Below are 27,518 nucleotides of genomic sequence, written 5' to 3' on the forward strand. Positions count from 1 at the left end.
CACATTTTGTCACATTTGTGCAATATCCAAATATGACTCTTCCTCTGTTTATTGTTCCCAAAGTTTTACAAAAGATAATTGCATCGATTTGAGACATTTACAAACTGTGTTGCCGTAACTTTCGGGATTACTGTATGTCCTTTGTGTGATTTGGAAATGCTCCGGTGCTGATCCTCATGTAATCTAAGATCTAATTCCTCACGTCTGTTCCTCCATGTCCCACCGCGTCACATGACCTGTCCCACTTTCACCACGAGTGGAGTAGGTCACCCGAGCTTCACAGCGAGTCAGGATTAAAACTACTGACTGTAATTTAGGGGAATCAAGTTTTCTCTGGTTAAAATAAACTCGCTAATCGTCCCTGTTTAACTGGCACTGACAAAAACAAGTGTCAAAGTGTTGAGACAAGCATGAGGAGATCAGCTGAGAAGAGACTGACCTGATACAGCAGGACCCTGTACACTCGGGTCACCAACTTGAGAACAGAAAATAAGGGAAACTATTGGACGACCGGGCGAAACGACATTAAAATATGCAACTTTTGAGCTTGTGATTTGTAATTACAGATTCTGCTGGCATTTATGCCAGTTTCATTATGTAAACTTTGAAAAATGTCTAACTAAAAAACAGAAAAACTTGAATATTTTCTGAATAATAGATAGTTTAGAGCTGGGGCTTTGGTGACAGCATTTGTATTTTTTTTGTAGTGGACGATTCTTTATGTCAACATGTTCTTGGCCCCCTTGACTTCCATTATAAAGACATTCAGGACTTCCAATTGTCTTTATATACTGTATTTTGTAATGTCAGTATTTCATTTTGAAGAACAAGAGTCCGATTTGACATTTTGGTTGTATTTTTTCAGTTTGGACCTTGCTCCTGTTGTCGCAGATGAATGAAATCATGGTATTTTCCCATTAGGATATAATGGGGCCATGGCAGAACCTGGGACCTTTCTGACATAAAACTTCACATATTAAATCTCACTGTAATACAGGAAAAAAGTCACATATCTGTGATGTCAGCATTTCATTTTGAAGAAAAGGAGTTGAATTTGACATTTTCACAGCATTTTAGAATTTTCCACTTTTCTAAAATTGTACACAGATGCATGTATCTTCAGTCAACTTATACTGAAGCTGTGGCCGAGGGGAAACAATAGGATTTGTTTGCCTTTGTGTTTTCTCTAAAATATATCTATATTTTTAAAATTAACAAGTAATTTATTGACAATAATGTTTAGTTTGAAGATTTTTACAGTATAGAAATCTTAAACACCAAAAAAGCTCAGCCGGGAGCGTCACGATCACTCTGTTTTGAAGCAGAAAAGTCTCTGTTTTGAAAACGAGGCCCAGGTTTGTAAACCTGAGGGAAACACGAGAATAAATCCAGATTGCAGGTCTTTGTCCAAGTTTTTTTAATGTGTTGAGGTCACTTTCAGCTGCTTATTAATATTTTTGCACAAAAAAACTCATAAATGAGTTTAGGCTCCGCCCACCACGCTCTGGTTATCACATAAACATAGCGTTTACAAACTGTAGAACATGGTAACAACACTGGCTTTGCCAATTGTCAAAAAAGTTGGAATTGATACAGTACCAAAAAATTTAGAATTTCACTAATTTTCTTCCAAATGAAACCCTGATATTACAGTTTGAGTGATTTTATGCCGTATTTCAGTGAAATTTAAAAATTGAAGTTTTCAGGGTCAAATCCATTGGAAATGCCTTATTTCTCTTATATTCAATAGGAGAAAATACAGTGATTTTATTCATGTGCCAACAATGCAATGAGGTCCAATATGATGAAACTCAGTAAAAATTTTCAATTTCACTCCTTTTCTTCCAAATGAAATGCTGACATTGTTAAAAGTGAAGTTTTAAATGGCTCTGGAAGAGCAAAGGAAACATGTGTTTATAATGGAAGTCAATGGGGCTGTTTCAGCTGCTGCCATTTTCAGATAAAGAATTGTCCAATACAGAAAATCTGTAAATGCAATTAAATCCATTTGACTTCATCTGTGACACAAACAAGGCTCTGGAAACAGACAAAGCCTCAGCTCTCGACATTTTATTATTACAAATATAATCCCTCTTTTGTGTTTTTGTGTAACAATTTTTTTCAGTTCTAAGTTTTGAAACTGGGATTTTAAATCCAGAAAATTATAACATGTTTGGTAGTTTTGGAAAAAAAATCAAGTATTCCATGTGATTTATGCAAAAAGAAGTGAAAAAAAAAACTGAGATATTATGGCTGTTTTTAGGCGTGTACATTTTTGTACCCTAGGGTGGTGAACGTATGGAAAGTTGTAAATCTCTCACTGCAGAAAAACTACAAATGCTGTCGAGTCAATTTTTGTCTCAACTTTGACACATCCAAGGCCCTAAAATCCACCAAAGTCCCAGCTCTGTAATATGAATTTTTCAGAAAATATTCCAGTTTTTATGTTTTTTAGTTACTCATTTTTCAAAGTTATTGTTTTCAAACTGGCAAACAAAGGGCTACGATCCCCAAATAAAAAACAAGTTTGGTAGTTTTGAGAAGGTGAGAAGTGATTCTTGAGATTTATGGGAAAAAAAATGAAAGAAAGATGAAAGTATGTGTTTTTTATAGCAGTTTGAAAAGTGTGTACATTTTTGTACACTAGGGAGGCAAACGTCTAGCAAATAAAGATCTCCAATATAAAAGACATGAGAGAAAAACAAACACTGGATTCGGAAAATTTGGCTCAAAAGAACATTTTCTGCAGAAATTCACATCTCAAGCTGCAGCACAGACAAAATGGTCGTCAAATAAAAATAAAAAAACTTGCAAAATGTACACAAATGTACATAGGATGACACAAGGATAAATGGCAAATTGGGAATAAATAAACAAACAAAACAAAAAAATGTGCAAATCTTCCATACTTACTGAGCAGAAATCCAGCTTACCAGAACTTCCAATACAGTTGACACGCTAAAATTGTTTTGTCAGTGCAACTGAGAGCTAGCACAAAACCACAAACGACATAAAGCTGTTCAAATTGCAACTGACATTTTTAATTTACCTAGAAAATCAAATGTAAAATCTAAAATACGACAATTTAAAATGAGCAACTACAGTGCAGGGATGCACCAATGGCAAGGGCATCAGCGCTTTGAGAGCAGTTCATTATGGTTCGACATTGCATCCTTTACCGTGACGTATTATGTATATGAGGTGCATCCATGAAACAAAATAATCAATGTATATGAGGCGATCCCAAATTATGGGGCTGCGGTGCGCCCCACATTCCTTTAATACAAATTGTAAAAATCAGTACTATTCTCTTAGTCACATTGACGACTCTCATGAAAATACTTAAACATATAAAAAAAATAAGCTATACTTTATCAAACTCTGTAGAAAGTGTTCCATAATATCATAATTTCAATGTTTATGTAACAATTGTGTGCATGGCAAAATCTACTCTGAGATGGCATTTGTAACTTGACTCAAAATGTTCATGAAATGATTTTCAACAAGAAATACATATTTATAATACTTACAGTTTGATTACTATGGAAGACAGAATTCACAATCACATAAAAGTATATGTTGATTTTGTTAAGGAATATATCAGAGCAACAACCAACTCATTTGTCCACATATTTCTGATTTGACCAAATGGAATAGGTTTGTAGATACATCAAATAAGACAGATTTTTAACAGTGAATATTTTGCCTGGCTTTGATTGATTTTTTTTGTTTCCCTTTTACCGCAATTTTCATTCTCGCAATTCTCTTCACACGCACTCTTTGATGTAATTGAAGAAACAACTAATGCTGTAGACAACAAGAAATATGCAATAGGGTTATTTATTGACCTGAGCAAAGCATGTGACACAATAAACTATACTATATTTATTGATAAACTAGAACATTTTGGGATTAGGGGGGTAGCTCAACAGTGGGTTACCAGTTATTCAAAAAATAGAAAACAATGTGTGAAAATAGGAGACTATCAGTCGAGTTGTCGAGAAATTCCAAGGTTCCATTCTGGGCCCAAAATTATTTAATATGAAAAAACGACATGAGTAAAACATTGCAAGTACTTCAATTAATTTTGTTTGCAGACGATACTAATATGTTCGCAGCAGGAGATGATTTGCAACAACTGTGTCAGGTTGTTAATTTTTCAAGGGTGTCAATAAGTGGTTCAAACAAAACAAATTATCCTTGAATTTGAGTAAAAGCAAATTGATGATATTCAGCAACTGATTCTAATGCTCTGGAAGCAATTCAGATAGAGGGTGTTGTTATAGAGCAGGTGCATGAAATCAAATTCCTCAGCGTTATTACAGATAACAGAATTACTTGGAAATCACACATTAAATATATTTCTACTAAAATTTCAAACAGCATTGCAGTAATAGCAAAGCACATTTTAAACATCAAAGCTCTACATGCTTTATACTGTTCTCTAATTTTGCCCTATTTATATTATTTTACTGTGGTTTGGGGTAGTACTTACAAAAACAGAGTAAAAACAATTGTATTGCTGCAAAAAAGAGCTGTTCGATTAATACATAAAGTTGGGTTTTTGGACCACGCAAACTCATTATTTTTAAAATCAAAGATCATGAAGTTTTGTGGCATTGTTGAGTTCCAAACAGTACAGATGTTTTACAAAGCAAGATACAAACTGTTACCAAACCAAATACAAAGAAGGTTCCAAGAACGTGCTGGTCGTTATGAATTACACGATGAACTAAACTTTAGGATTCAGAAACATAGCTCAACTTTGAAAGGTTTTAGCCTGACAGTTAATGGTGTACAATTGTGGAATACATTGGAGATGGAGATGGCACACTGTCCAAATATCAACCTGTTCAAATATAATTACAAACAAAAGACTTTCGAAAAGTACAGAGGAGAAGAAACGCGTTGCCACTAGGGGGAGTAGTAGGATCAATTTGTTGCTCTGAACAGTTGTCATTCCATTGCTCATAATTGCAAATAGAGAATCAGGGCAGGTGAGATACAAATCTGCTGAGAGGCCCCTCCCAACGGACTCATAGACCTTGTCTTTTAATGCACCTCACAGTACAGAAACATCATCTAAACAATCAGCTGTTAGGGCAGCTGGGTGGGGGTTTGTTGATGGGGAGCTAGTAGCCCGCTCGACACCCTGGCTTTTTAATGCACTACACTATGCAGGGCTTAATTACTTAGTACATATTACGTAATTCGTTGTAAATTGAAAATAAAAATGAACAAGGATAATATGTATCGTAATGTGCCTTTTAACACAACACTAGGGACTTTTGGGAATGTTAACTTTGTTTGGCATTGATTGATAGCCATCTGTAAGTCAGTAATGATCGCCGTCTGTCACTTGCTTTGTTCCAGACATCGTACATGTAACCAGACAGTTGTAGTTGTGCTTCGCTTCTGTTAATTACTGCTAATTACATGAACATTTCATAAAGTGCTTTGTAAGGGTGGTCCGTGTTAAAACAGCCGCTTTGTACTGTAACAGGTTCTTTTGCTAACGAGGCAAATCCAATTATGATGCTAAATGTATAATTGATCATGTGTAAGGTTAAATCACAAACGGGTGCATTGTGCGTACGTGTGCATGCTGTGTTCCAAGGCTTTCGTACTTTGTACTTGCAATAATGTTCTTTTGTACTATTGTTGTAATAAACATTTTTATTGTAATGACTTCGGGGTGGGCGTTTATAAGCTTTTGCTTGGGCCCACTCCTTTTGAGCAGAATTTCAACTGCTCAAATAAACAAATAAACTAAACTAAGAATTTCGAAAGCAGTGCAGTGTGATGCAAATTCAAACATTTTTTTCACTGTGTAATGTCAACCAAAATTAAGTGGGAAGTGCTCAGCATTGTTCATCTTTTTTTTTTTTTTCAGATACCGAGAAGACACGTTTACGCATTCCAAAAACCCTAAAACTAAGACCATAGGGAAAACAAACAAGGCAGTATCAATACCGTAATTTTAGATTGAGGGAGACAAAACCCTTGCTTTGGGCAGGGCGGTCGGCGAGGGCCAATAATCGCCGATTTGCGGCTATATTATATATTGTTTTTGCTTCCTAGATAACTGCACATCTAAGAGTGCGGCTCGTACTGGCTCTTCATTCTCAGATATAGGACCCTTCCGACTGTCAAAATGCACAAATATACGTCCAACCCTTTATCTGCTTCACACGTCGTTTTCTGTGGATTATACCGTGAAAGACGCTTTTGAACTCGTCAGTGCCTCTTTCACATCTAAAACCTCTAGTATTAGATATTTGTTTTAGTTGATAACGTAAAGTTGTACATTTTGCAATAAGAATTTACATCTTATCATCTAATGATTACAAGGTCTACACAGGACTATATAAGCTTTTTGGATATTATTTAGAAAGCAGACTTTTCTCACTGAAAAGTGGATATAACTTGAAATATTTGGTGAATTGGGCACTGGGAGAGGCTCAAAGGTAGAGCAGGTTCTCCATCCATCCATCAATTTTCTTCCGCTTTATCCGGGGCCGGGTCGCGGGGGCAGCAGTCTCAGCAGAGATGCCCAAACTTCCCGGTCCACACACACCTCCTCCAGCTGTTCTGGGGGGGCCCCTAGGCGACACCAGGCCAGCTCGGAGACATAGTCCCACCACCGTGTCCTGGGTCTTCCACGAGGCCTTGTCCCACTAGGACATGCCTGGAACACCTCCCGCGGGAGGCGACCAGGAGGCATCCGGAACAGATGCCCGAGCCACCTCAGCTGCTCCTTTTGACATGAAGGAGCAGCGACTCTACTCCGAGCTCCTCCCGGGTAACTGAGCTCCTCACCCGATCTCGGAGGGTGCGCCCAGCCACCCTGCGAAGGAAACTCATTTCGGCCGCTTGTATTCCCGATCTTGTCCTTTCGGTCATGACACAAATCTCATGACCATAGGTGCTGAAGGTCCTGGTTCGTTGAAGCCATCAGAACAACATCATCCGCAAACAGCAGAGATGAGATCCTGAGGCTCCCAAACCGGACACCCTCCGGCCCCTGGCTGCGCCTAGAAATTCTGTCCATAAAAGTAATGAACAGAACCGGTGACAAAGGGCAGCCCTGGCGGAGACCAACACGCACCGGGAACAGGTCTGACTTACTGCCGGCAATGCGAACCAAGCTCCTGCTGCTCATACAGGGAACGGACAGCCCTTAGCAGAGGGCCCCGGACCCCATACTCCCGGAGCACCCCCCACAGGGCACCACGAGGGACGCGGTCGAACGCCTTCTCCAGATCCACAAAACACATGTGGACTGGTTGGGCGAACTCCCACGAACCCTCGAGCACCCGATGAAGGGTATAGAGCTGGTCCAGTGTGCCACGACCAGGACGAAAACCGCATTGTTTCTCCTGGATCCGAGGTTCAACTATCGGCCGGATCCTCCTCTCCAGCACCCTGGAGTAGACCTTACCGGGGAGGCTAAGGAGGGTGATTCCTCTGTAATTGGAACACACCCTCCAATCCCCCTTTTTAAAGAGAGGGACCACCACCCCGGTCTGCCAATCCAGGGGCACTGTCCCCGACCGCCACGCGATGTTGCAGAGACGTGTCAGCCAAGACAGTCCTACAACATCCAGAGACTTAAGGTACTCAGGACGAATCTCATCCACCCCCGGAGCCACCGCGGAGCTTTCTCACCACCTCGGTGACTTCAGCTTGGGTGATGGACGAGCCCACCTCCGAGTCCCCAGCCGAAGTACTCCTTCCACCGCCCGACGACATCCCCAGTTGAGGTCAGCAGCTCCCCACCCGCACTGTAAACAGTGTTGGTGAAGCACTGCTTCCCCCTCCTGAGGCGCCGGATGGTTTTGCCAGAATCTCCTCGAGGCCGACCGATAGTCTTCCTCCATGGCCTCCCCGAACTCCTCCCAGACACGAGTTTTAGCCTCCGTGACAGCACGAGCTGCAGCACGCTTGGCCTGCCGGTACCTCTCAGCTGCCCTAGGAGTCCCACAAGCCAACAAGGCCAGGTAGGACTCCTTCTTCAGCTTGACGGCATCCCTTACTTCCGGGCGCTACCACCGGGTTCGGGGATTGCCGCCGCGACAGGCACCAGAGACCTTACGGCCACAACTACGAGCAGCCGCATCGACAATAGAGGAGGAGAACAGGGTCCACTCGGACTCCATGTCCCCAGCCTCCCTCGGAATCCGGGTGAAGCTCTTCCGGAGGTGGGAGTTGAAGACCCCACTGACAGAGGGATCCGCCAGTCGTTCCCAGCAGACCCTCACCACACGCTTGGGCCTGCCAGGTCTGACTGGCTTCCTCCCCTGCCAGCGGATCCAGCTCACCACCAGGTGGTGATCAGTTGACAGCTCAGCCCCTCTCTTCACCCGAGTGTCCGAGACACGCGGCCGGAGGTCAGACGACACAACTACAAAGTCGATCATCGACCTCCTGCCTAGGGTGTCCTGGTGCCACGTGCACTTATGGACACCCTTGTGCTCGAACATGGTGTTCGTTATGGACAAACCGTGACTAGCACAGAAGTCCAATAACAGAACACCACTCGGGTTCAGATCAGGGAGGCCGTTCTTCCCAATCACTCCCTCCCAGGTCTCACTGTCGTTACCCACGTGGGCGTTGAAGTCCCCCAGCAGAACAATGGAGTCCCCAGTCGGAGCACCATCTAGTGCCCCTCCCAGGGACTCCAAGAAGGCCGGGTACTCTGCACCGATGTTGGGCCCGTAGGCCGAGACAACGGTGAGAGACCTGTCCCCGACCCGAAGGCGTAGGGACGCGACCCTCTCGTCCACCGGGGTGAACTCCAACACGTGACGGCTGAGCTGGGGGGATATGAGCAAACCCACCACAGCCCGCCGCCTCTCCCCGCGGGCAACTCCAGAAAAATGGAGAGTCCAGCCTCTCTCCAGGAGTTGGGATCCGGAACCCAAGCTGTGCGTGGAGGTGAGCCCGACTATATCCAGCCGGTATCTCTCAACCTCCCGCACAAACTCAGGCTCCTTCCCCCCCAGCGAAGTGACGTTCCATGTCCCGAACGCCAGAAGCTGTGCATGTGGACCAGGCCGTCGAGGCACCCGACTCCTACGGATCCCTCTGCGGGTGGTGGGTCCACAGGAGGGCGGGCCCACGTTGTCCCTTTGGGCTGTACATGGGTACATGGGTCTCACAAAATTATTGCTTCAATATCGAGGGTGCTGCAGGGCTGGAGCACCCTCTCAACGATTCTTTGGGCAGCCAAGAATTTACTCTAATTACAAAATGATAGAATGTATTATTTTCTAAACTGTAAATCCGTTTCCTGCAAATACACAAGTGTGGGTCTTTCATATCATTAATCTCAAATCTGCTGCAAATCCTTATCCTAAGTAGCTCCATTGGTAGAGAGCTGGTTTAGTGTACAGGAGGTAGCTGGATCAAATACCAATTGTGGCTCTTTTTTTTTCCTTTTTCTTTTGGACTCAGCATCTTCCGGGAAGAACATGAATCATTGCCTATAGTCCCACACTCATTAAAAACGGGGAAATAACCACTCCTCCAGTGTGTCGCTGGGACCAAATTTCAGTCTGGGAATTTAGAGAAACCAAGCCATCATCAGGCCCACGTTTCAAGTGAAGGAGGTAGCTATTCGAAACCAATGGCCGCTGGCTGCCCTGCTTTTTGACCACAAACATGGGGGCCGCCATTGCTCCACCAGTGCTGTAGTACCTCCATATCGCCGCTAGGCCCCCATTGAAAAGCATTGGACTTTAGACACGTTAAAAACTACTTTAAAGCCTGGTTTCAATTGTTTCAACACTAGACTAGATCTTCCTCCTGAGATAACGCTGGGTTAATCACAATATATGAAACCAGGCTGGTTTTCATAATACGAATTTTTGAAATCTCGTACTTAATGAGGGTCGGACTGTTAGCATTGGAGCAGCGCGAGCTACACGTCACGCAAGGGCCGAGTCTACGGTGAAAATCCCGCCCGTATGTCCTTTTTAGGAACATGCTTCGTCAGAGCTGGGGAGGGGGAGCCTGTAAATCCGCCATGAATGTCCCCACGGCCGTGGTCATTCTGGTAAACGGGGAGAAGTGAGCATAAGACGTCCATTTTTTTTTACAGTCTATGTTCGAAACACAGCCTTGACACTTTTTTTAATGCCTTCACCTTTTACTGCTGCACACATGCACACATTGTCCAGGCCTAAAACACATGAGCCCGGGGCATTTCATCTCAGTTCGGCTGGTACAGTTGCTGTGCCTGTGTAGCATCATAGGTAGAGTGTTGTGTTCCCAACCAGTAGACAGCTGGATCAATTCTCACCTAGATTTTTTTCTCTTTTTTTTTTAGACTCGTACGTAGATATATTACGTCTTTGTCACCGAAAAAAGTTTTCATTTAGACGTTGTTGGCTCCAAATTCAGCTTTATTTGGACTGTAATCACAGGAAGTTCAGTTTGCCTACTTCTTGTCAGTTTCTGTATGTGTTCCTCGTGCTACATATGTCTCACCAAAATATTGCTTCATATATCGAGGGTGCTGCTGAGCTGGAGCACCCTCTCAACAAACCAGGGGAATTTACCCTAATTACAAAATGATTCAATATATTTTTGCCCAAACTGTAAATCCGCTTTCTGCAAATACACAGGTTCGTTTTTTCAAAAGATTAATATAAAATCGGCTGTTTTATTCTCTCAGTTTGTGTAGCTTCTTTGGTAGAGTGCAGGGTTCCCATCCGTAAGGTTGCTGGATCAATCCCAACCCACCCCTTCACTGGGGTGCTGGGACCTAATTTCGGCCCGTGAATTTAGAGAATCCTCGCCCTAGTCAGGCCCATGTTTGTATGGACTTATACCTCAGTGATAGTGTGGTCGTCTCAGCCTTGACACTTTTTTAATGCTTTCTCCTTTTACATGGGCCGCTGCACACTTGTCCAAGTTTAAAAGACATGAGCGCGGGGCATTTCATAAGATGTTTTTCCAGATCGGTTAGTTCTGCGATCTCTGTGTAGCATCATAGTGTTGGTTTCCCAACCGTGAGGTTGCTGGGTCAATTTTGACCTTGACTCTTTTTTTGTGTGTTTTTTTTTGGACTCGCCACCAAATGGATATAACATAAATCAACGTAAATCAATCATAAATCAACCCACCCTCTTGAAAAACGTGGAAAGAACGCTTCCAGAACAGGGTTCAAGACTAACTTTTATTTTAGTAGCGCTGGTGCTACCAACTTTTTCATTTGGTCGCACAGACAATATTTTGGTCGCACAGACTCGAGACACAATATCAAAATTCACCATTTTAATAAATTAAAACAAGAACAATTATAAACATGTTCGATAAAACTTATAATTGATCTTAATAATGATAAAAATGGTGTTAAAACTTTTTAAAATTGAGTTTTTCATATTATTAATAATAGTGATTTTATATGTTTTATTATATATTTTTTTGCATTGTTCTGCTTTAATTTTGTGTTTTCAATCCATTATTATTCATCTTCCTTGGCAATTGTTTGTCTCTTTCTTTCCAAATCTGCAATATCACTGTCACTTACAGGATATTCACTTATAAAATTATGCATTACTGCCAATTAAGACCGTATTAATCACAGGCAAAAAGTATCTGTTTTAGCCTAAAGCCTAAATAAAATACAGGAGCTGAATCTGCTGCGGCTGAGGGGGAGGGCGGGTCATAACAGCAGCTGTTAGCTTTATGTTAGCTCTCTGTTAGCTTTATGTTAGCTCTCTGTTAGCTTTACGTTTGCGCTCTAAAACAAGCTTTTTCTGACCGCGAGGAGATCAGAGCGAGCTCAGGTAGGAACATAAACCGCTGATCTCTTTCTGCTCCTGTCTCCTCCTCTCGAGCTCGTGCTTCTGTCTGACCTGCGCTCGTGAGCTCGCCGCTCGGCTGCAGCGCTACCGCCCCAAAAGGCGAACATAAAAGGGAAAATAGATACTTCTTTGGGGAATAAGCTGTCGGAAAGTGCGCATTGGCAGAAGATGATAGAAGGTTAATTCATGTCGGGACACGTGGCTTCTGTTGCTGTCTGTATTTCACCTGTCCCTCTGACAAACAGGGAGAGCGGGCACTTGCCTGGACAAAACGTTTAGCGTAAACTACCAGCTGACTTCTTCAATAATAGTGGAAGCTTGGGCGTGTGCGTGCGTGTTTGTGCAGTGTGTGTGTGTGTGTGTGTGTGTGTTCTCAGAGGAGTGCTCTGGAGACGCTGTTTATAACGTTATTTGCAGCACTCCTCTTAAAGCCTATTAGACTTTCTTTCTTTTTTTTGCTCGCACAGATGCTACCACTTATTTTTTTACTCGCACATTCTCTAAAAATAGTCGCATATGCGAGCATTTTGGTCGCAGTCTAGAACCCTGCAGAATATAAAAAATAAAGACACAGAAATTGTGGGACAGTAGGGAAACAACTGAGGCAACACTGGGGACAATGTCGAAAACAATTGAAAAAAATGTATGGGGGGACACATGACCTGAACTGACCCCTCTCCTCCAGTGGTTTACTGGGAACGAATGGTAATTTAAAGGAGAGTAGCCCACATCAGGCCCACATTAATATGAAGTTACAGCTCAGTGATAGTGCGCTGGTCTTTGGTGTAGGAGGTCGCCAGTTCAAATATGGCTTTGACCCTTTCAAAATGCTTTCACTTTTCTTCAGGGTGTGAGGCAGAGGTGAGAGCAGATTTGGGCGAGAGCGAGCGGGGTGGTCGCAAGGGTGGAGTTCGCCAGGGGCGAGGGCCTTTATCGCCGCGCACGGCTTTAATTATTATTATTATTGTTATTATTATTGTTGTTGTTGTTGGAGTGCATTATCCCGCTTATACCTCGGTCCCGCCAACTGAAACTGTTCACTGGGGCCTGTTTGCATATTTTTTGTTGTTTGTTACTCGTATCATTACGCCTCACAATATAGTACCCCTTTTTATCTGCTTATAAAATCGACATGTTACACGTGGGAACACGTGGAAGAGCTTGGTAGCTTCTATCGTGAGCTTTTTTGGAGCTATATGACATGTGGGAGAGGCTGCGTATGTGCTCCGTTTGCGTGACAGAGCGCATGGACAAAGATCAGACGGGGAACCACATCTAAGGTTAGGTAAGAACATATCTCAGTATGTAAAAACGGTGGCCTATTCCTTTAACTCTCCTACGGCGGCGTGTCGGCGCCGACACAGTTGCGCATGCGCTGTTCTTTTCCCCATAACTGCAAAAGTAAACACGCAATCTTAAAAATTTTAACTGTGTTGGAAAGCCAACCCCTTGCGCTGTTTCTCAGTGTTGTTGCCATTACGGTAGGAAGCTTCCTTCGCGTGACACACGTCGTCCAATCACAGGCAAGAAAACAGACGGATACACGCTGTGGGACCAGCGCACTATGCAGGGAAGTGAAGATTTCGAGCGAGAAATGTGTTGTCAGCGAGTGTTTTGGGAGTATTTGGAGTGTTTGGAGAGTTGGAGCGATGACGAGGAGGAGCTGTCGTGTGCCCAAACCCCCCCGGAGGTTTATCGAAGAGGGTGAAAATGCGCTGGACGTCGGGGCGAAAGAGGAGGAAGAAGGCACCGGTCTGCCTCTCATCCAGCTTCGAGTAAGTTTGCAAATGTGTAAAAACTAACATGTATGGTGGTAGTATGAGTTAGCATGTATGTTATCTGTGTAAAACGATCATAGAGGCGCGTAACGCCACTTTTCTCTGTTTGTAACCGGGGCGCGCGTAAAGTTTGCCGCGGTTGTCTTTGCGGGAAATGTAGATTCGCAAAACCAGGATTTTTCGTGACCTACCCGCGGACTATGACAAGCTTACGTTCTTTCTTTGTGATTTTTATGTCAGAAAGACCTAGATCTCAATATGTATTGCAAGTTTATTCCTAAATTCAACCCGTGTAGCTTTTCTCTATGAAATCTGCTAGTCTGAATGTACAAATAGGAAATTGAAGTGCCAAACACATTATTTGAACAGATCAATGTATTAGTTTTTCTTTGTAAATGCTCACTACTGTGATGTTATACTCACTTCTATATTGAGTTTACTAATGTACATAGCTTCAAGAGCATGTTGTCAGATAGTACATGGGGTAGACAATACAATAAAGTTTGCATGCATGTTGTAGCAAAAAGTAATGAAACTATGGCTATTTTCTGAAAGAATAATGGTAGTTGGTAAAATGTATTGATCATTGAAGTAATTTCATATTACTGTATATGTACTTCACAGTAAGTAATTTGTATTTATTTTCTATAGGAGGCCTTGTGAGAGGGCATCCAATGGCCATGCTTTGGTCCGTGACTGGAGCAGGGTCAGGCTTGGCCGATCTGGAGGGTGGAGATGCCAGGAGCAGGTCACCCATCAGGCCCGCTCCAGTGGCGTGGAAGAGTGCGGAGGGATGCCACCTCTGCCACCTCTGCCATCACTCCACTCCCTGGCACTGTAAGACGTGCCTTTTGCCACTGTGCCTAGATGACCAGAAACTGTCATGACTACGGGATGCAGCACAGGTGTAGAGACTTTTTAGAAGCCCACCTTTTGTAAATAATGTAAATTTGTATATAGTTAGTTTGTGTTCATTTTCTAATCCTGCTTCACTGAAAGACCCAAAAAAAAACTGCTAGATATCCAAATGGAGTAGGCATGTAATGAGGATCAAAAGCACATGTATGTGACAGTTATGATTCAAGGTGAACTATGTCAACCTAAAAACGTCTGGAATTTTCTTCATATTGAAGACTGTACAAGCTAAACTAGAAGCCTAGTGAAGCCTAGTGAATGCATAATATGGTTCTAGGATCCAATTTATTGTGTTATTCAGTTGGCCCTGATGCTTTGCCAAGAATTGTTTTCTTTGAAAAGTAAAAATGTTACCCTAGGCCAGCTATCTCAACCTAAAAACGCCTGGAATTTTCTTCATATTGAAGACTGTACAAGCTAAACTAGAAGCCTAGTGAACATTCTATTTTGTGTGAATGCATAATATGGTTCTAGGATCCAATTTATTGTGTTATTCAGTTGGCCCTGATGCTTTGCCAAGAATTGTTTTCTTTGAAAAGTAAAAATGTTACCCTAGGCCAGCTATCTCAACCTAAAAACGCCTGGAATTTTCTTCATATTGAAGACTGTACAAGCTAAACTAGAAGCCTAGTGAACATTCTATTTTGTGTGAATGCATAATATGGTTCTAGGATCTAATTTATTGTGTTACACAGTTGTTCCTGATGCTTTTTCTATTATTGCCTAATAAAAAAGGCTAAAATTAATTTCCGTTTTTTGAAATGTTCTTCTTTTACAACAGCAATTACACATTAAGTAATAATGCTATGTTATTGAAACTTTAAATATATAAAGAAGTGGTACTTTTGTGAATAACTGCCAAACCACACATTGATATCTCTTTTTTTGGCCCTACAAGACAAGTTACAAGGAAAATATTCCAGGCGAATTTTTTATATCAGTATTGCAGTCAGACCACAGAGAGTTAAGTGTGGATGCCGTTTTTTTTTTTAAACGAGGCAGTGTGGACTGAATTTTTCTTCTAGGCGGAGGGCGGATATATAAATAAATGCCCTGCTGCGTGTGGACTAGGCCTAAACTGAAGTTTGTGTATTTGTTGTTTATTTTATGAAACAAACCAGTTTGTGCAGAGGAACGTCCATGGTTTTTGTTACATAACAACCACACGGTCTTTAACACGAGATCTGCAAATGCCGTTCAAGCAAAAGGATTAACTTTAGTAAACTGCACCCTGTGTAAAAATCTCACTGTTCCCGACAGCTCTGTGAACAGGTGAAAGGTCAAAGCGGTCACTGTGAAAAGCACTCTGTTACATTATGCTCTCCTTCAGACCCAGGGTAGCCAACATGTAAATGAACTTATATAGGCTCAACCATTTCCAGATGGTTGCTATAGCGCGCACAGTGGCGCAGCGGTTAGCGCTCGTGTCTGCAGTGGATTGTGCACTAAAGGTCACTCATAAGTGACTAGATTTTGGATATCAAACACAACGCTGGTGTTGTGATGTCATTATTTGTTGCAGAGAACCGGGCTTGGTAAACGATCGATTAATGATCCCCAACACGAATGGTATCCTGGATTCATGAAATAGTTGTGTGTTTAGTCCTCAACTCTATGTGGACGGTGATTCAAGGGCTAAGACCGCCAAGAACACCCAAGGCTGTTTACTCTGCTCACCAATGACTCCAATACAAAACAGTTCTTAAAGATTGGAATTAAACAAAGTTGAATAAGTGTGTAAATTTAACCCTCATTACAGTTAACATGTGGAAATCTGCAGTGTCATTGTCTCGCTGAAAGGTGCGGCACTGACAGGAATCCAGTGTTATCTTTTTAGAAGCGGATCTGGATAAACTGGTTTTATGGCGTGTATAAAATGATAATAAAACATGAGTCCAAACAAATACACTGTGCTTTTACAGTTCAAACACTTGTCCTTTCTGCTTCATCCGTATAGAACAGAGGAAGGCAGACTGCAGCCCCTCGACTCTATCCATTATTTCTATAATATTTTCTATCATGTGAGTGGGCTCAAACGGCTCTATAGTTTTTATTTTCTCATTTTCATTTAATTTTTTATTTACAAATGTATATCAAAATTGCTGAGTTAATGCAGATTGATTGAAAAGGAGCAGAGGGAAGAAAGTCTTAGTCTGTTGTTTTGGCCCTTTTTAATTTACAAATGAATTACTAAATTAATATAGTGCATTTTTCAGTGTGAGAAAGTTGAGCAAAAGTAAGTTCAAGCTATTGCTGGTGTGGCCCTTCAGGTTACTCATGTGGCCGCTCACGGTGGCGCAGCGGTTAGCGCTTGTGCCTCACAGCTCGAAGGTCCCGGGTTCAATTTATTTCTGTGTTGAGTTTGCATGTTCTCCCCGTGTCTGTGTAGGTTAGTGGTAAAAACATGTACAATAGGTTAATCCTCCAGCCAGGTGTTTCTGACCACCAGCCTGGCTCCACATCATGGAGATGGGTCCCCGAGCGCTGGCCTAGGCTGGAGCTCCTACAGGTCACCCATGTCACAATTTTCTCTACAGAGATTAATAAAGTATAACTAAACTTAATTTGTAAAACTTTGTTGTGGCACCGATTTTTTTCCTTTTGGGATTTTGTATTGTAGTTTTGGATTCGCGTCTTGCCATTATTCATGTGTTCTTCATGTTATTCATATTCTGGCTGACTGTTGCGGACAGCACTTTTTTAAAATGGTGAAAAAAGCAGAGGCATTTGCTAATTAGTCCTCACACGCTTCCAACTTGGAATTCACCTTCAGAACACAGAGGATTTTCCCGACTTAAGAACATGTCGTGAATCTGGCGCAGTTTCCTGACGCTGGAAGTACGGATTTTAAGGAGATAGACGTTCATAAATGAGGCCCATTGTGTTTGTTAATCTACCTTCTATATCAGGAAAATGGAACACGAGAGAAATACCAGGGGCTCATAGAAGAGCTGCAGAAGCCTGGAGAGTGAAGGCATCAGTGGTGCCACTCGGGGCAGTGAAGGAGGAGTGGCTCCAGCAGATCCCAGGAAATACATCAGACATCTCGGTCCAGAAAAGTGCAGTTCTAGGAACATGTCATTGAGACCAAATTTTGTTCTGTTGTGTTGTTAACCTGCTGGAATGAGAAATGCCTTAAACCTTGAAGGGCACTGGCCTTGTGTTGGTACCAATACAGTTGCACACTTCATACATTCCCTCAAAACATTAAAATATAGAGTCCAACACTTGTTTAGGCGCTGATCATGCTTTGGCCGAGTCATGAAGTATGTACATCACGATTACAGCTTGTTGCTTTTTTGGCTCTGTACTGTCACAAGAAGTGGTTTCACTTTTGCCTCACACAGACACACACCTCCCATGTCAAGGAGGGGCCGGCCTTCGCTGGAAATATTTAAGAGCAGGAATTGAGAGAGAATTTAATCATTTGACATGAATATCTGGAGGAGCTGCAGAGGAAAATAAAAGGCTGAGGTAAGTTTCTTCTTTTAGAAAGACAAACTCACCACGTAAGCTTTAGTAGTGCTTAGTTTGTACTTTCCTTTATCTGACTGCATGTTGCAGAGGGTTTTACAAGTTGGTTGTAAACTGGTGTAACCACTTTCAAATCAATCGTTTCACATCATAAAAATGTTTTTAGGGTCTTTGATATTCAAAAGCAATGTCCCATTATGTTTGTAATAATGTTATAACGCATTTTTATTTTAACCTGGAAATGATAATTAAATGTGGATGTGTTTTTCAGGATTCTGAGTATAGAAACTAATGGAATAATAAAGTATAAGTAATAAAGCATTCTCAAAAATAGAGCACAAAGCACAATAATCAGCCCCTCCAGGATTTTGTGATGTGGCGATTGCCACTATTAACGCAAGCTCAAGCAAAACACCACAAAATCAGTGTGACTTTTCCGAGGTCCTGCAATCCCAAACACGTACGGGTCAATCAGATGTCTGCACACTGATCTGTGCCAAAGTGTGTGAATTTTTATTATATGGTTCATTAGTTTTGCCATATTTAAATTACTGTGTAGAAGTTTGGGGAAATAATTACAAAAGTTCATTACACCCCCTTGTTATACTCCAAAAACGTGCTGTAAGAATCATACACAAAGTAGGATATTGTGATCACACAAATATATTATTTCTGCAATCTAAACTGTTTAAAATGCGTGACTTAGTTGATTTCTCTACTGCTCAACTTCTATATAAAGCTAACAACTGTGTGCTACCTGCGAGGATACATATGCTTTTTACACGTACAGAAGGGGGTTATAACCTGAGGAGGTGTGACAAGATTCAAGCAGTGTCTTCCACTAGAACAAGTATGTGTGTGTCTGTATGTGGAGTTAAACTCTGGAACAAACTGGGGTCAGAGCTCAAGCAATGTCCAAATATTCAACATTTCAAATCAAGATATAAAAAGATTGTATGGACAAAGTACGGGAAATGGGTAATTGATTGTTAAAGGAATAGGCCACCGTTTTTATATACTAAGATATGTTCTTACCTCACTTTAGTCGAGTTAATATATCCCCGTCTGGTCATTGTCCGCGCGCTCTGTCACGCAAACGGAGCACATACGCAGCCTCTCCCATATGTGACATAGCTCCGAAAAAGCTCACGATAGAAGCTACCAAGCTCTTCCACGTGTTCCCTATTTAAATAAAGTTACGTGAAGTGTTTTCATGCGAAGTATATTTACACAGAAATGTAACGTGTCGATTTTATAAGCAAATAAAGAGGGGGACTATATTGTGAGGCGTAATGATACGAGGAGTAAAACGTCCGCGCAGTAACTCCTAAAGGTTATTGACGGAAGTGAGCGGGGGAAGTCTTTAGGAGTTACTACGCGGACGCTGTGCTCCTCGTATCATTACGCCTCACAATATAGTCCCCCTTTTTATTTGCTTATAAAATCGACACGTTACATTTCTGTGTAAATATACTTCGCATGAAAACACTTCACGTAACTTTATTTAAATAGGGAACACGTGGAAGAGCTTGGTAGCTTCTATCGTGAGCTTTTTCGGAGCTATGTCACATATGGGAGAGGCTGCATATGTGCTCCGTTTGCGTGACAGAGCGCGCGGACAATGACCAGACGGGGATATATTAACACGTCTAAAGTGAGGTAAGAACATATCTTAGTATATAAAAACGGTGGCCTATTCCTTTAATGGGTGTTAGAAAGTGCTATATATCAAAGGATAGATCAAGCTAATGATGAAGTCTATTGTTATTGTAACACGTATAGTTGTAGTGTTTTGATCGGGGTTACAAGTCCAAAGGTCGTGGGTAAACAGCACACGGAGAGGGAATAGCTCCAGCGGAATCTTTATTTTTGGAACAATTTATAGAACAGCCCGTGACGTCTTAAGTGACTTTTATATGTGAACTCATATCCCTACGCAAAGAAGTAGTCCCACCGTAAGAAAGGTATTGCATATGATATAAATGTTAGATGGATTTTAAAGAAATTTAAATCCTGTTACATACTTCCCCCTCTTCAAAAGAAATGTCCTCATTTCGAAATATAATTACTGAAATCCTGAACATTAAATCACCACCATATAACATTGTCACAAAGTGTAAACGTGAACAAAAGTTATTATTTTTATTTTTTTTAAAGTTCTTTCTCATGAGAGAAGGCGCAGTGGTTTTCGTATAATGCACCCACTCCTGGTAGTAAGATCCCCACTAGGGGCCTGCTATGTTTCACTTTGGGTTTGCAAGGGTGGCCTGTGAGAGACCCGTCCCGTTGGTCCCCTTAGTGAGGGTACAGAAGGCCGATTCCCTGGTACTTGGTTTACTGTTTGGCCAAAAAGCAAGGAAAGGGATCCAGACAGTGCAGTTTACCTTGGTGTAGTGTCTATTACAGGGGGAGTTACAGTCTCATTAGAGCGGTAAGGTTTTAAACAATCATAATGAATGACATTTGGTGCAGCTTGAGGGTTTTTCATTTTCCAACAGCTTATAAATTAGTCCATTGTCATGCACAGATACAACTTTGAATGGTCCAGTCCAGTTTGGGCAAAGTTTTTGTCTTTGAGTAGTGGGGTCATCTAACCAAACAAGATCACCACATACATAAGGCTTGAACTTAGTCTGTTGGTTGTAATAATGCTCACACTTTAGCCTTTGTTCCTCTCGATGAAGTTCAACTGCCTCAGAAGCAGAGTCCAAGCGTGAAACCAGTTCTGAGGCATAGTTTTGCGAGTTGTTGAGATCTGTAGGCGATGACACATGAACATGAGCAGGCAACCTGGGCTCTCTGCCATGAGTAAGAAAGAAAGGCGAGTATCCAGTTCTCGAATGAGGTGTGGAGTTAAAAGAGAGAACCACAGCTGGGAAATAGTGGTCCCATTCACCTCCATTATCCTGAAAAGGTTTCGCCAAACATTCTTTCAAAGTTCTATTGAATCTTTCCACCATACAATTTCCTCTTGGGTGATATGGAGTTGTCCTTTTCTTTTGAATGTTCAGTCTTTGCTTTTTTTGTTTTTGTTTTGTATACTTTATTGTCCGAGTAGGGAAATGTGTCCTCTGCATTTAACCCATCCTTCGATGCCGCTGGGGTGACCCGTAAGGAGCAGTGGTTGACGGCAAATGTGTCATAATAACCTATGACACATTTGACACATTGTCTGAATAATTTCAGACTTGTACTGTCTACCCTGATCAGAAAACAGTTCCTCAGGAACACCATGTTCAGGAATGTTCCTCTCACATAGTAACTGTGCTACAGTAGCAGCCCTTTGGTCACACACAGGATAAGCATTCACATATTTGGTGAAATGATCTTGTGCTACAAGCACACATCTGTTACCAGTAGAAGTAACAGGGAGTTCAGTAATATCATTACAAACAAACTGAAAAGGATGGTCAGCCTGAATAGATTTTAAAGGTGCTCTGCGCTGGGGTACAGGCCTCCTGAAAGCTTCACATGACTTACATTGGTTACAAAAGTTCTCAATATCAGACCTCATACCTGGCCAATAACACATTGACCTGGCTTTCTTGGAAGTGTGCTCAGCACTGCAATGACCAGAACAAGGATTACCATGCAGGACATGCTGTGTCTCTGTACCTTGTGAAGATGGTATTAACACTTGATAAACCTCTTTTCCCAGGGGCACTATGACCTTTTCGACAAAGCAAGTTATCACATAACACTAGCTTAGGAAAGCGCCACCAAAGCTTTCTCTGAGTTTTACCTTTAGCCTGTCTCAAGAAAGGACGTTTCTCCTGTTTTACCCAGCTATGCACTTCTGAAAGAACTGGGTCAGAAAGTTTTGCAGATAAAATGTCAGCATTATTGACAGAAAAAGTCTGTGCTAATGTGGCAACGTCACTGTCCACAAAACACACCTGAGATGTTACATTAGTCTTAATAGAACATTCCAGAGCTAAATTTGGCAACTCTGGGTTTGACCTGGGTTTGTCTGTGTTACCAGTAAGAGAGTGACAGTCAGCAGGAGAGGGTGAAACTGTCACCTCTGTCAGGTCTGGAGTGGAAAGTGGTATAGGCAAGGCAAGGCAACTTTATTTATACCGCGCATTTCGTACACAAGGCAACTCAATGCGCCTGAGCGCACTATACGTGACATAGCATCAGCATGGGTATGCTTCTTTCCCTCTTTGTGAATGATTGTCCATTGGTAGGATCCAACTCCAATGCCCAATGACCCCACCGTCCTGTAGGATCGTGAGTGATGTCCAGAGGGCGATGGTCAGTAATGATGGTAAAAGGATTAGAACTTAGATAATGTCTGAAGTGACCACACAATAGCATACAGTTCTTTGTCGTATGTAGACCACTTTCACTCAGTTTTTGAAAGTATATGACTTGCATATGCTACCACCCTTTCTTGTCCATTTTGAATTTGAGAGAGCACTGAGCCAACTGCAAAATTAGAAGCATCTGTGCTCAAAATGAACGGCTGGTCAAAATTGGGAAATGCCATCACTGGAGGTGAAGTGAGTGCCTCCTTTTAAAGTTTGAAAAGCACCTGAACAGTCCTCAGTCCACTCAAATGACACTTGTTTTTCTGTCAGTTTGTGTAGAGGTTGTGCTATGAAGGCATATTTGTGTACAAAACATCAAAGTTTTTACCCATGCAAATAATATCATCCAGATAAATAACACAGGTAGTCCAGTGAAGTCCCCTCAAAACCAGTTCCATGAGTCTCTGAAATGTTGGTGGTGAGTTTTGAAGGCCCATAGGCATGACCTTAAACTGGTAAAGGCCGTCACCTGTTACAAATTCAGTCTTATGTCTATCTGCGGGATCCATTTGTACTTGCCAGTACCCGCTTGACATGTCCATTGTAGAGAAGTACTGAGAGCCAGACAGTGCGTCCAAACTATCAACGACTCTAGGCAAGGGGTGCGAGTCAGTAATGGTGACAGAGTTGAGTTTTCGGAAGTCAACACAAAATCTGTATGAGCCATCTTTCTTTTTCACCATAACCACTGGACTGGCCCACGGGCTTGTACTGTCCTCAACCAAGTCCTGCGCTTTAAGAGCCTCAACTTAACGGCAGATTTCAGCTTTTATAGCAGGTGACGTGTGATAAGCTCTTTGGGATATAGGTATATCACAGCCGGTGGCAATTTTGTGGGTGACTAACTCGGTTCTGCCAAAGTCAAGTGTGTGTTGACTAAACACATCAGCGAAAGAACTTAAAACGTCTTTGAGCTGTTTTTGTTGAGTATGCGTCAGATCTGAGTTTGTTACATGTAGGATAGTCACTGGCTTTGGAGAGTGGTGGGCATCTGTATATATACATTACAGACAGAACTATCCATAACCGTAAACTCACTTTGTCCATCTTCTGACACAGCCTGAAAACATCCTATCTGAGTAGCTCCATATATTGACTTCACTGTGAGAGAGATTTGCCACATTAATAAAAGTAGACCCCCTTTCTTCTCTGGCTATAGTCCATGCAAAACTTGCAGAAGTTTGGTCTGTGTAATGAGGTTCAAACACACCTGTATAGCCATTGGGTAGGAGTCCTTTGAGGGGTGCATCCAGAGAAGCTGTGATGACTGTTAGGATCCGGTTCTTTTGTATCGCGCGAGAACAGTTATTTGGATATGGCCAAAGCAGACACTGGAGATAGAAGTCGTCTCAAAGATAAGGCTTTTATTGCCATTGTTCCTAGTTACAAAGCAGTATAACCAGCTGGTGACTTCAGAGAAAGAGAAGAAGTGAAGTCCAGACCTCCGTTGACAGTCGCCTTTTATCCTCGTCTTGCACTTCTCTGTGCAGAGAGGGTGACTGCCTATCTGTGAGTCAGTTGTTTGTGTCTATGTGTTTGTATATTATCTGTACTTCATGTTATGTTCAGAATGATTATGGTGTGGACCATTGTCTATCAGCTCATCTCAGTGATATGGTCTTCTTGTTCTGTGTGAGCAAAGCATGAGTCAGAGGCCTGTTCAGATTTTGTTATAATCCTTACATGACCTTTTCAGACATAGCTGGAAGAGTCACTGTGGAGGAAGCTGAGACACCAGTTAGGTGCGAAACATACTGAAGTGGACTAACCAGTGGTACAGCTTTGCCTTCTACATCCGTCATGTTGCGGGTGTGTCCACATTAATACCATTGGCAATCAGAAAGTCCCAACCTATGATGACTGGTTTGGTGCAATTCCTGACAACTTGGAGTGACTGAGTCATAGATTTGTGTGCAATGCATATATTTACTGACATGGAGCCTACAGCGTCAAGTGATACGAGTTACATCTTAAGTATTTGATTGAAAGCCAGTCTATGTTCTGACATTCTAAACTGTCAGTCCTGCCTCTATTTTTAGCTCAGGCTAGTAAGTGTCACTTCCAACAAGGCAGTTTTACATTGTACTTTGATCAAAAACAAGTTCACCTGTGCAATTAGGACATTTATATAACAGTTGCACAAACAGTTTATAAAACAATGACACAAGCAGAAATCATAAGACAAAGTCCAACCAGTCCTTCTCCGAACGTTTTTTAAAAATAAGTTTTTAAGGAAGCTGATAAAAGTACATAGTTGACATAGCCTTTGTTTAAACTTTGCACACGTTTGTAAACTTCACACAATTACAGATGTTTTTACCAGCATGGCAAGTGCAACTTACTTATGACAGCCTTGTGATGATGGTGTTGTGTGTTTTAGGCCAGTGTTTCCCAACCAGGGGTACGGGGTCCCCTGGGGGTACTCGAGGACTTGGCAGGGGGTACTTGGAACTATTTCAGATTGAAAAAAGGGGAAAATGTAACATTTTTTAAATAGGAAAAGGTATATTTTTCAGTAAAATGTGTTGCTTTGGGAGAATTGTAGGTTTATTTTAACTGCAACATTGTCATTTTTCTTACAAATACCACCTTTAAGTATTTACTTTTAAAATGAACTGTAACACCCTTGAGGTAGGGGGTACACGGTTGACCACTGAAAGGCCAAAGGGGTACGAAAGACAAAAAACGTTGGGAACCACTGTTGTAGGCTGCCATCATGGACTCGTCAGGGAGGGAGAACGTGTGCTTCCCTCTGTCTGAGGCCATCTTTGGGACAGCGTGTCATGTGTGGGAGGAGGTTTTCAAATTGTTTGACTGGTTCATGTACGTCAGCGCCTGTTTGGTCCTGATGTTGATTGTCTCTCTGATCTGGAGGGGGCATTTGTTACATTCAGCCACCATTAAAACAGCACCGGTAAGGCTCATGCACACACGGCCTGCCCACGTCTGGAGCCATCGCTGCATCTAATTTCTGTTCTGTGTTTATCTCAGAGAAAAATGGAACAAACGTCAGATGAAGAGGCAGAAGGAGAGACTCCAACTGAATGTGGTAAACCTTAAAATACAAATGTCTACAGTCTACATTTCTATAATAGATTTTACTGGAAATCTGATTCTAATTTTAAAGGCCTGCAGTGCCGGTCCTGACCCTTCTGAGGCCGTAAGCCAAAACATCCACTCGGGGGCCCTACAGTACGCATTGCAAGGCCTTTTTCAGTGGCGCTGAGTGTTTCAGCAGCTGGTCACTTCGGCTCTCTCACCTCTTTCATTCTTTCTGCTCTTTTCTATTATTTGTAGACATGTTTTTTAAATTGTCTTTGAAGTAGGCAATGCAATCGTGCATACAGGAATCCTACTTTTGTTACATATTTTTCTGGACTTATGCTACTTTCAGCACTTTTGGAGTCCGTGTCAGGGTCCCATTGTCTATACAAGGGAGCAGCTTCTTGAATTTAAGGACTGCTTTCCTCCATGCCGAGAAACCGGTGCTCCCGGCTGAGATACATAGGAAACGCAGGGGCAGCAGAGGTGGACGTACAAAGCCATTATCATGTGGAACATGCACTCCATCAAGACCGAGGAGCTGGCTGCACTAACCCGCCATCAAACTGCTTATAGGGAGTGAGGACTCATGTGTTTCACGGAGACATGGTTGAATGTAGGGCTGAAACAATAATCAACAACTTATCGACTATTGTAATAGTCGACAATATTATAGTAATCGATTAATCGTTTGCTGGTTCACACAGACTCAAACAGAGCAACAATGACATGAAAATGGTGTATTTTTTATGAAAACCGACATCTTTATGTGATAAAAAAAAAGCCTTCACTATTCACAGCCAAGCGATAAATTAAGTAATTGTAAAAATAATCGATAGATTAATCAATTACAAAATAATTGTTATTTGCGGCCCTAGTCGAATGGGAATATACCGGACTCTGTGGTTTCCCTGGATGGATTCAAGCAGACGCGCGTGTTGCGGGGAGCGGAAAGAAGAAGGGCGGGGGATTAGCAATGTGTGAACGAGGGTTGGTGTAACCCGGACCTCGTCTGCTTGAAAGAACAGATCTGCACCCGGGACCTGGAGATGATCGTTGTGAGCATGAGGCCTAGGTATCTACCGAGTGAGCTTTCACACACCGTGGTGATGTGTGTATATCCCCCCTCGGCTGATGCCGCTGCAGCCTGTGAGCCTGCGCATCCACAGCAACATGAACCAGAAACAGATGCAACACCCCTGTGCACTGCATCACCGGTGACTTTAATCACAGTATGTAAAGTAATAAGAAAGACGCTGGACTTATTCTGTGCTAATGTTAAGGACGCTTACACCTCCTACACCTTGCACTATGATGTGAACCTGCACTGCTTGTTATTGTCTGTTTACTTTATTATTATTTACTGTCAACACTTTTTGTCCCCACAAAGTCCTTGGTAGTCATTGTCTAAAAGATACCACTATTTACTATTTAATTTTCCTTTTTTGTTTTCTCACATTTCCCGCCTATTTGCACACCCTGAGTGTTTCTAAGAGCTGAATGTAAACAAGTAAATGTCTCCATTGTGAGATCAATAAAGGCTTATCTTATCTTATTTGACGAAGAGCGAACCCATTTACGGTCAAAAACAGTTATTGTGCAGTAGTGCAGGGCAGAAGTGGGTCAAAATGACCTCAATTTGGGCCCTGCCCCACTGTGTAAGAACCACTAACCACTAAGCAACACATTCAGACTGTGATTTAGGACTACACTCAGCTATTTTCCCTACTTTTTAAAATGGTAAATGGTCATGTTGTTTCACCTCTGGTCCCTGCCCCACAGTTTGGGAACCTCTGATTTAAAACTAACTTACACCTGTTCCTGACGGTTATTTCTGTCTCACCACTGAGAAATAGCCTGACAGTCATTCGTTTAACACCAAGCATATTCGGAGAACTGGAGTTACTGAAAGTAACTGCGCTCATGAGAACCGTGTAGTTTCAACTCCTATTTGAGGAAAAATGCATGACTATATTTTGATGTTTTTTCCAGAGGGATTTTGAATATCTAATTCCAATCCTGATTTATTCAGCTTTGAACCTCTGAAAAAACAAGGGGCAGTTTGAGTTTTTACAGATTTTTTTCACTTATGATTAGTTTATTGAAGAACTAAACAAGATCCAAAATCCCTCTGAAAACATCTTATTTACTAGTATGTCAATAAAATAAAACCATACCTTATA

The 27,518-nt window shown here is 42.0% G+C and overlaps 2 protein-coding genes across 2 annotated transcripts in view; both read left to right on the forward strand.

Annotated features, from left to right (window-relative positions):
• Positions 1–27,518, forward strand: part of LOC306982734 (interferon-induced very large GTPase 1-like) — a gene marked incomplete at both ends in the record, with an annotated part of 56,673 nt that overhangs the window by 11,853 nt on the left and 17,302 nt on the right. The window lies entirely within an intron of this gene.
• Positions 13,463–27,518, forward strand: part of LOC306982731 (interferon-induced very large GTPase 1-like) — a gene marked incomplete at both ends in the record, with an annotated part of 30,982 nt that continues 16,926 nt past the window's right edge. Inside the window, one exon of the mRNA XM_079583193.1 lies at positions 13,463–13,588. Coding sequence (XP_079439319.1) covers positions 13,463–13,588 — 126 coding nt within the window. The remainder of the gene's footprint in view (positions 13,589–27,518) is intronic.

The sequence above is a fragment of the Gobius niger genome (genome assembly GCF_951799975.1).
Source record: "Gobius niger genome assembly, contig: SCAFFOLD_47, whole genome shotgun sequence".
Taxonomy (NCBI): Eukaryota; Metazoa; Chordata; class Actinopteri; order Gobiiformes; family Gobiidae; genus Gobius; species Gobius niger.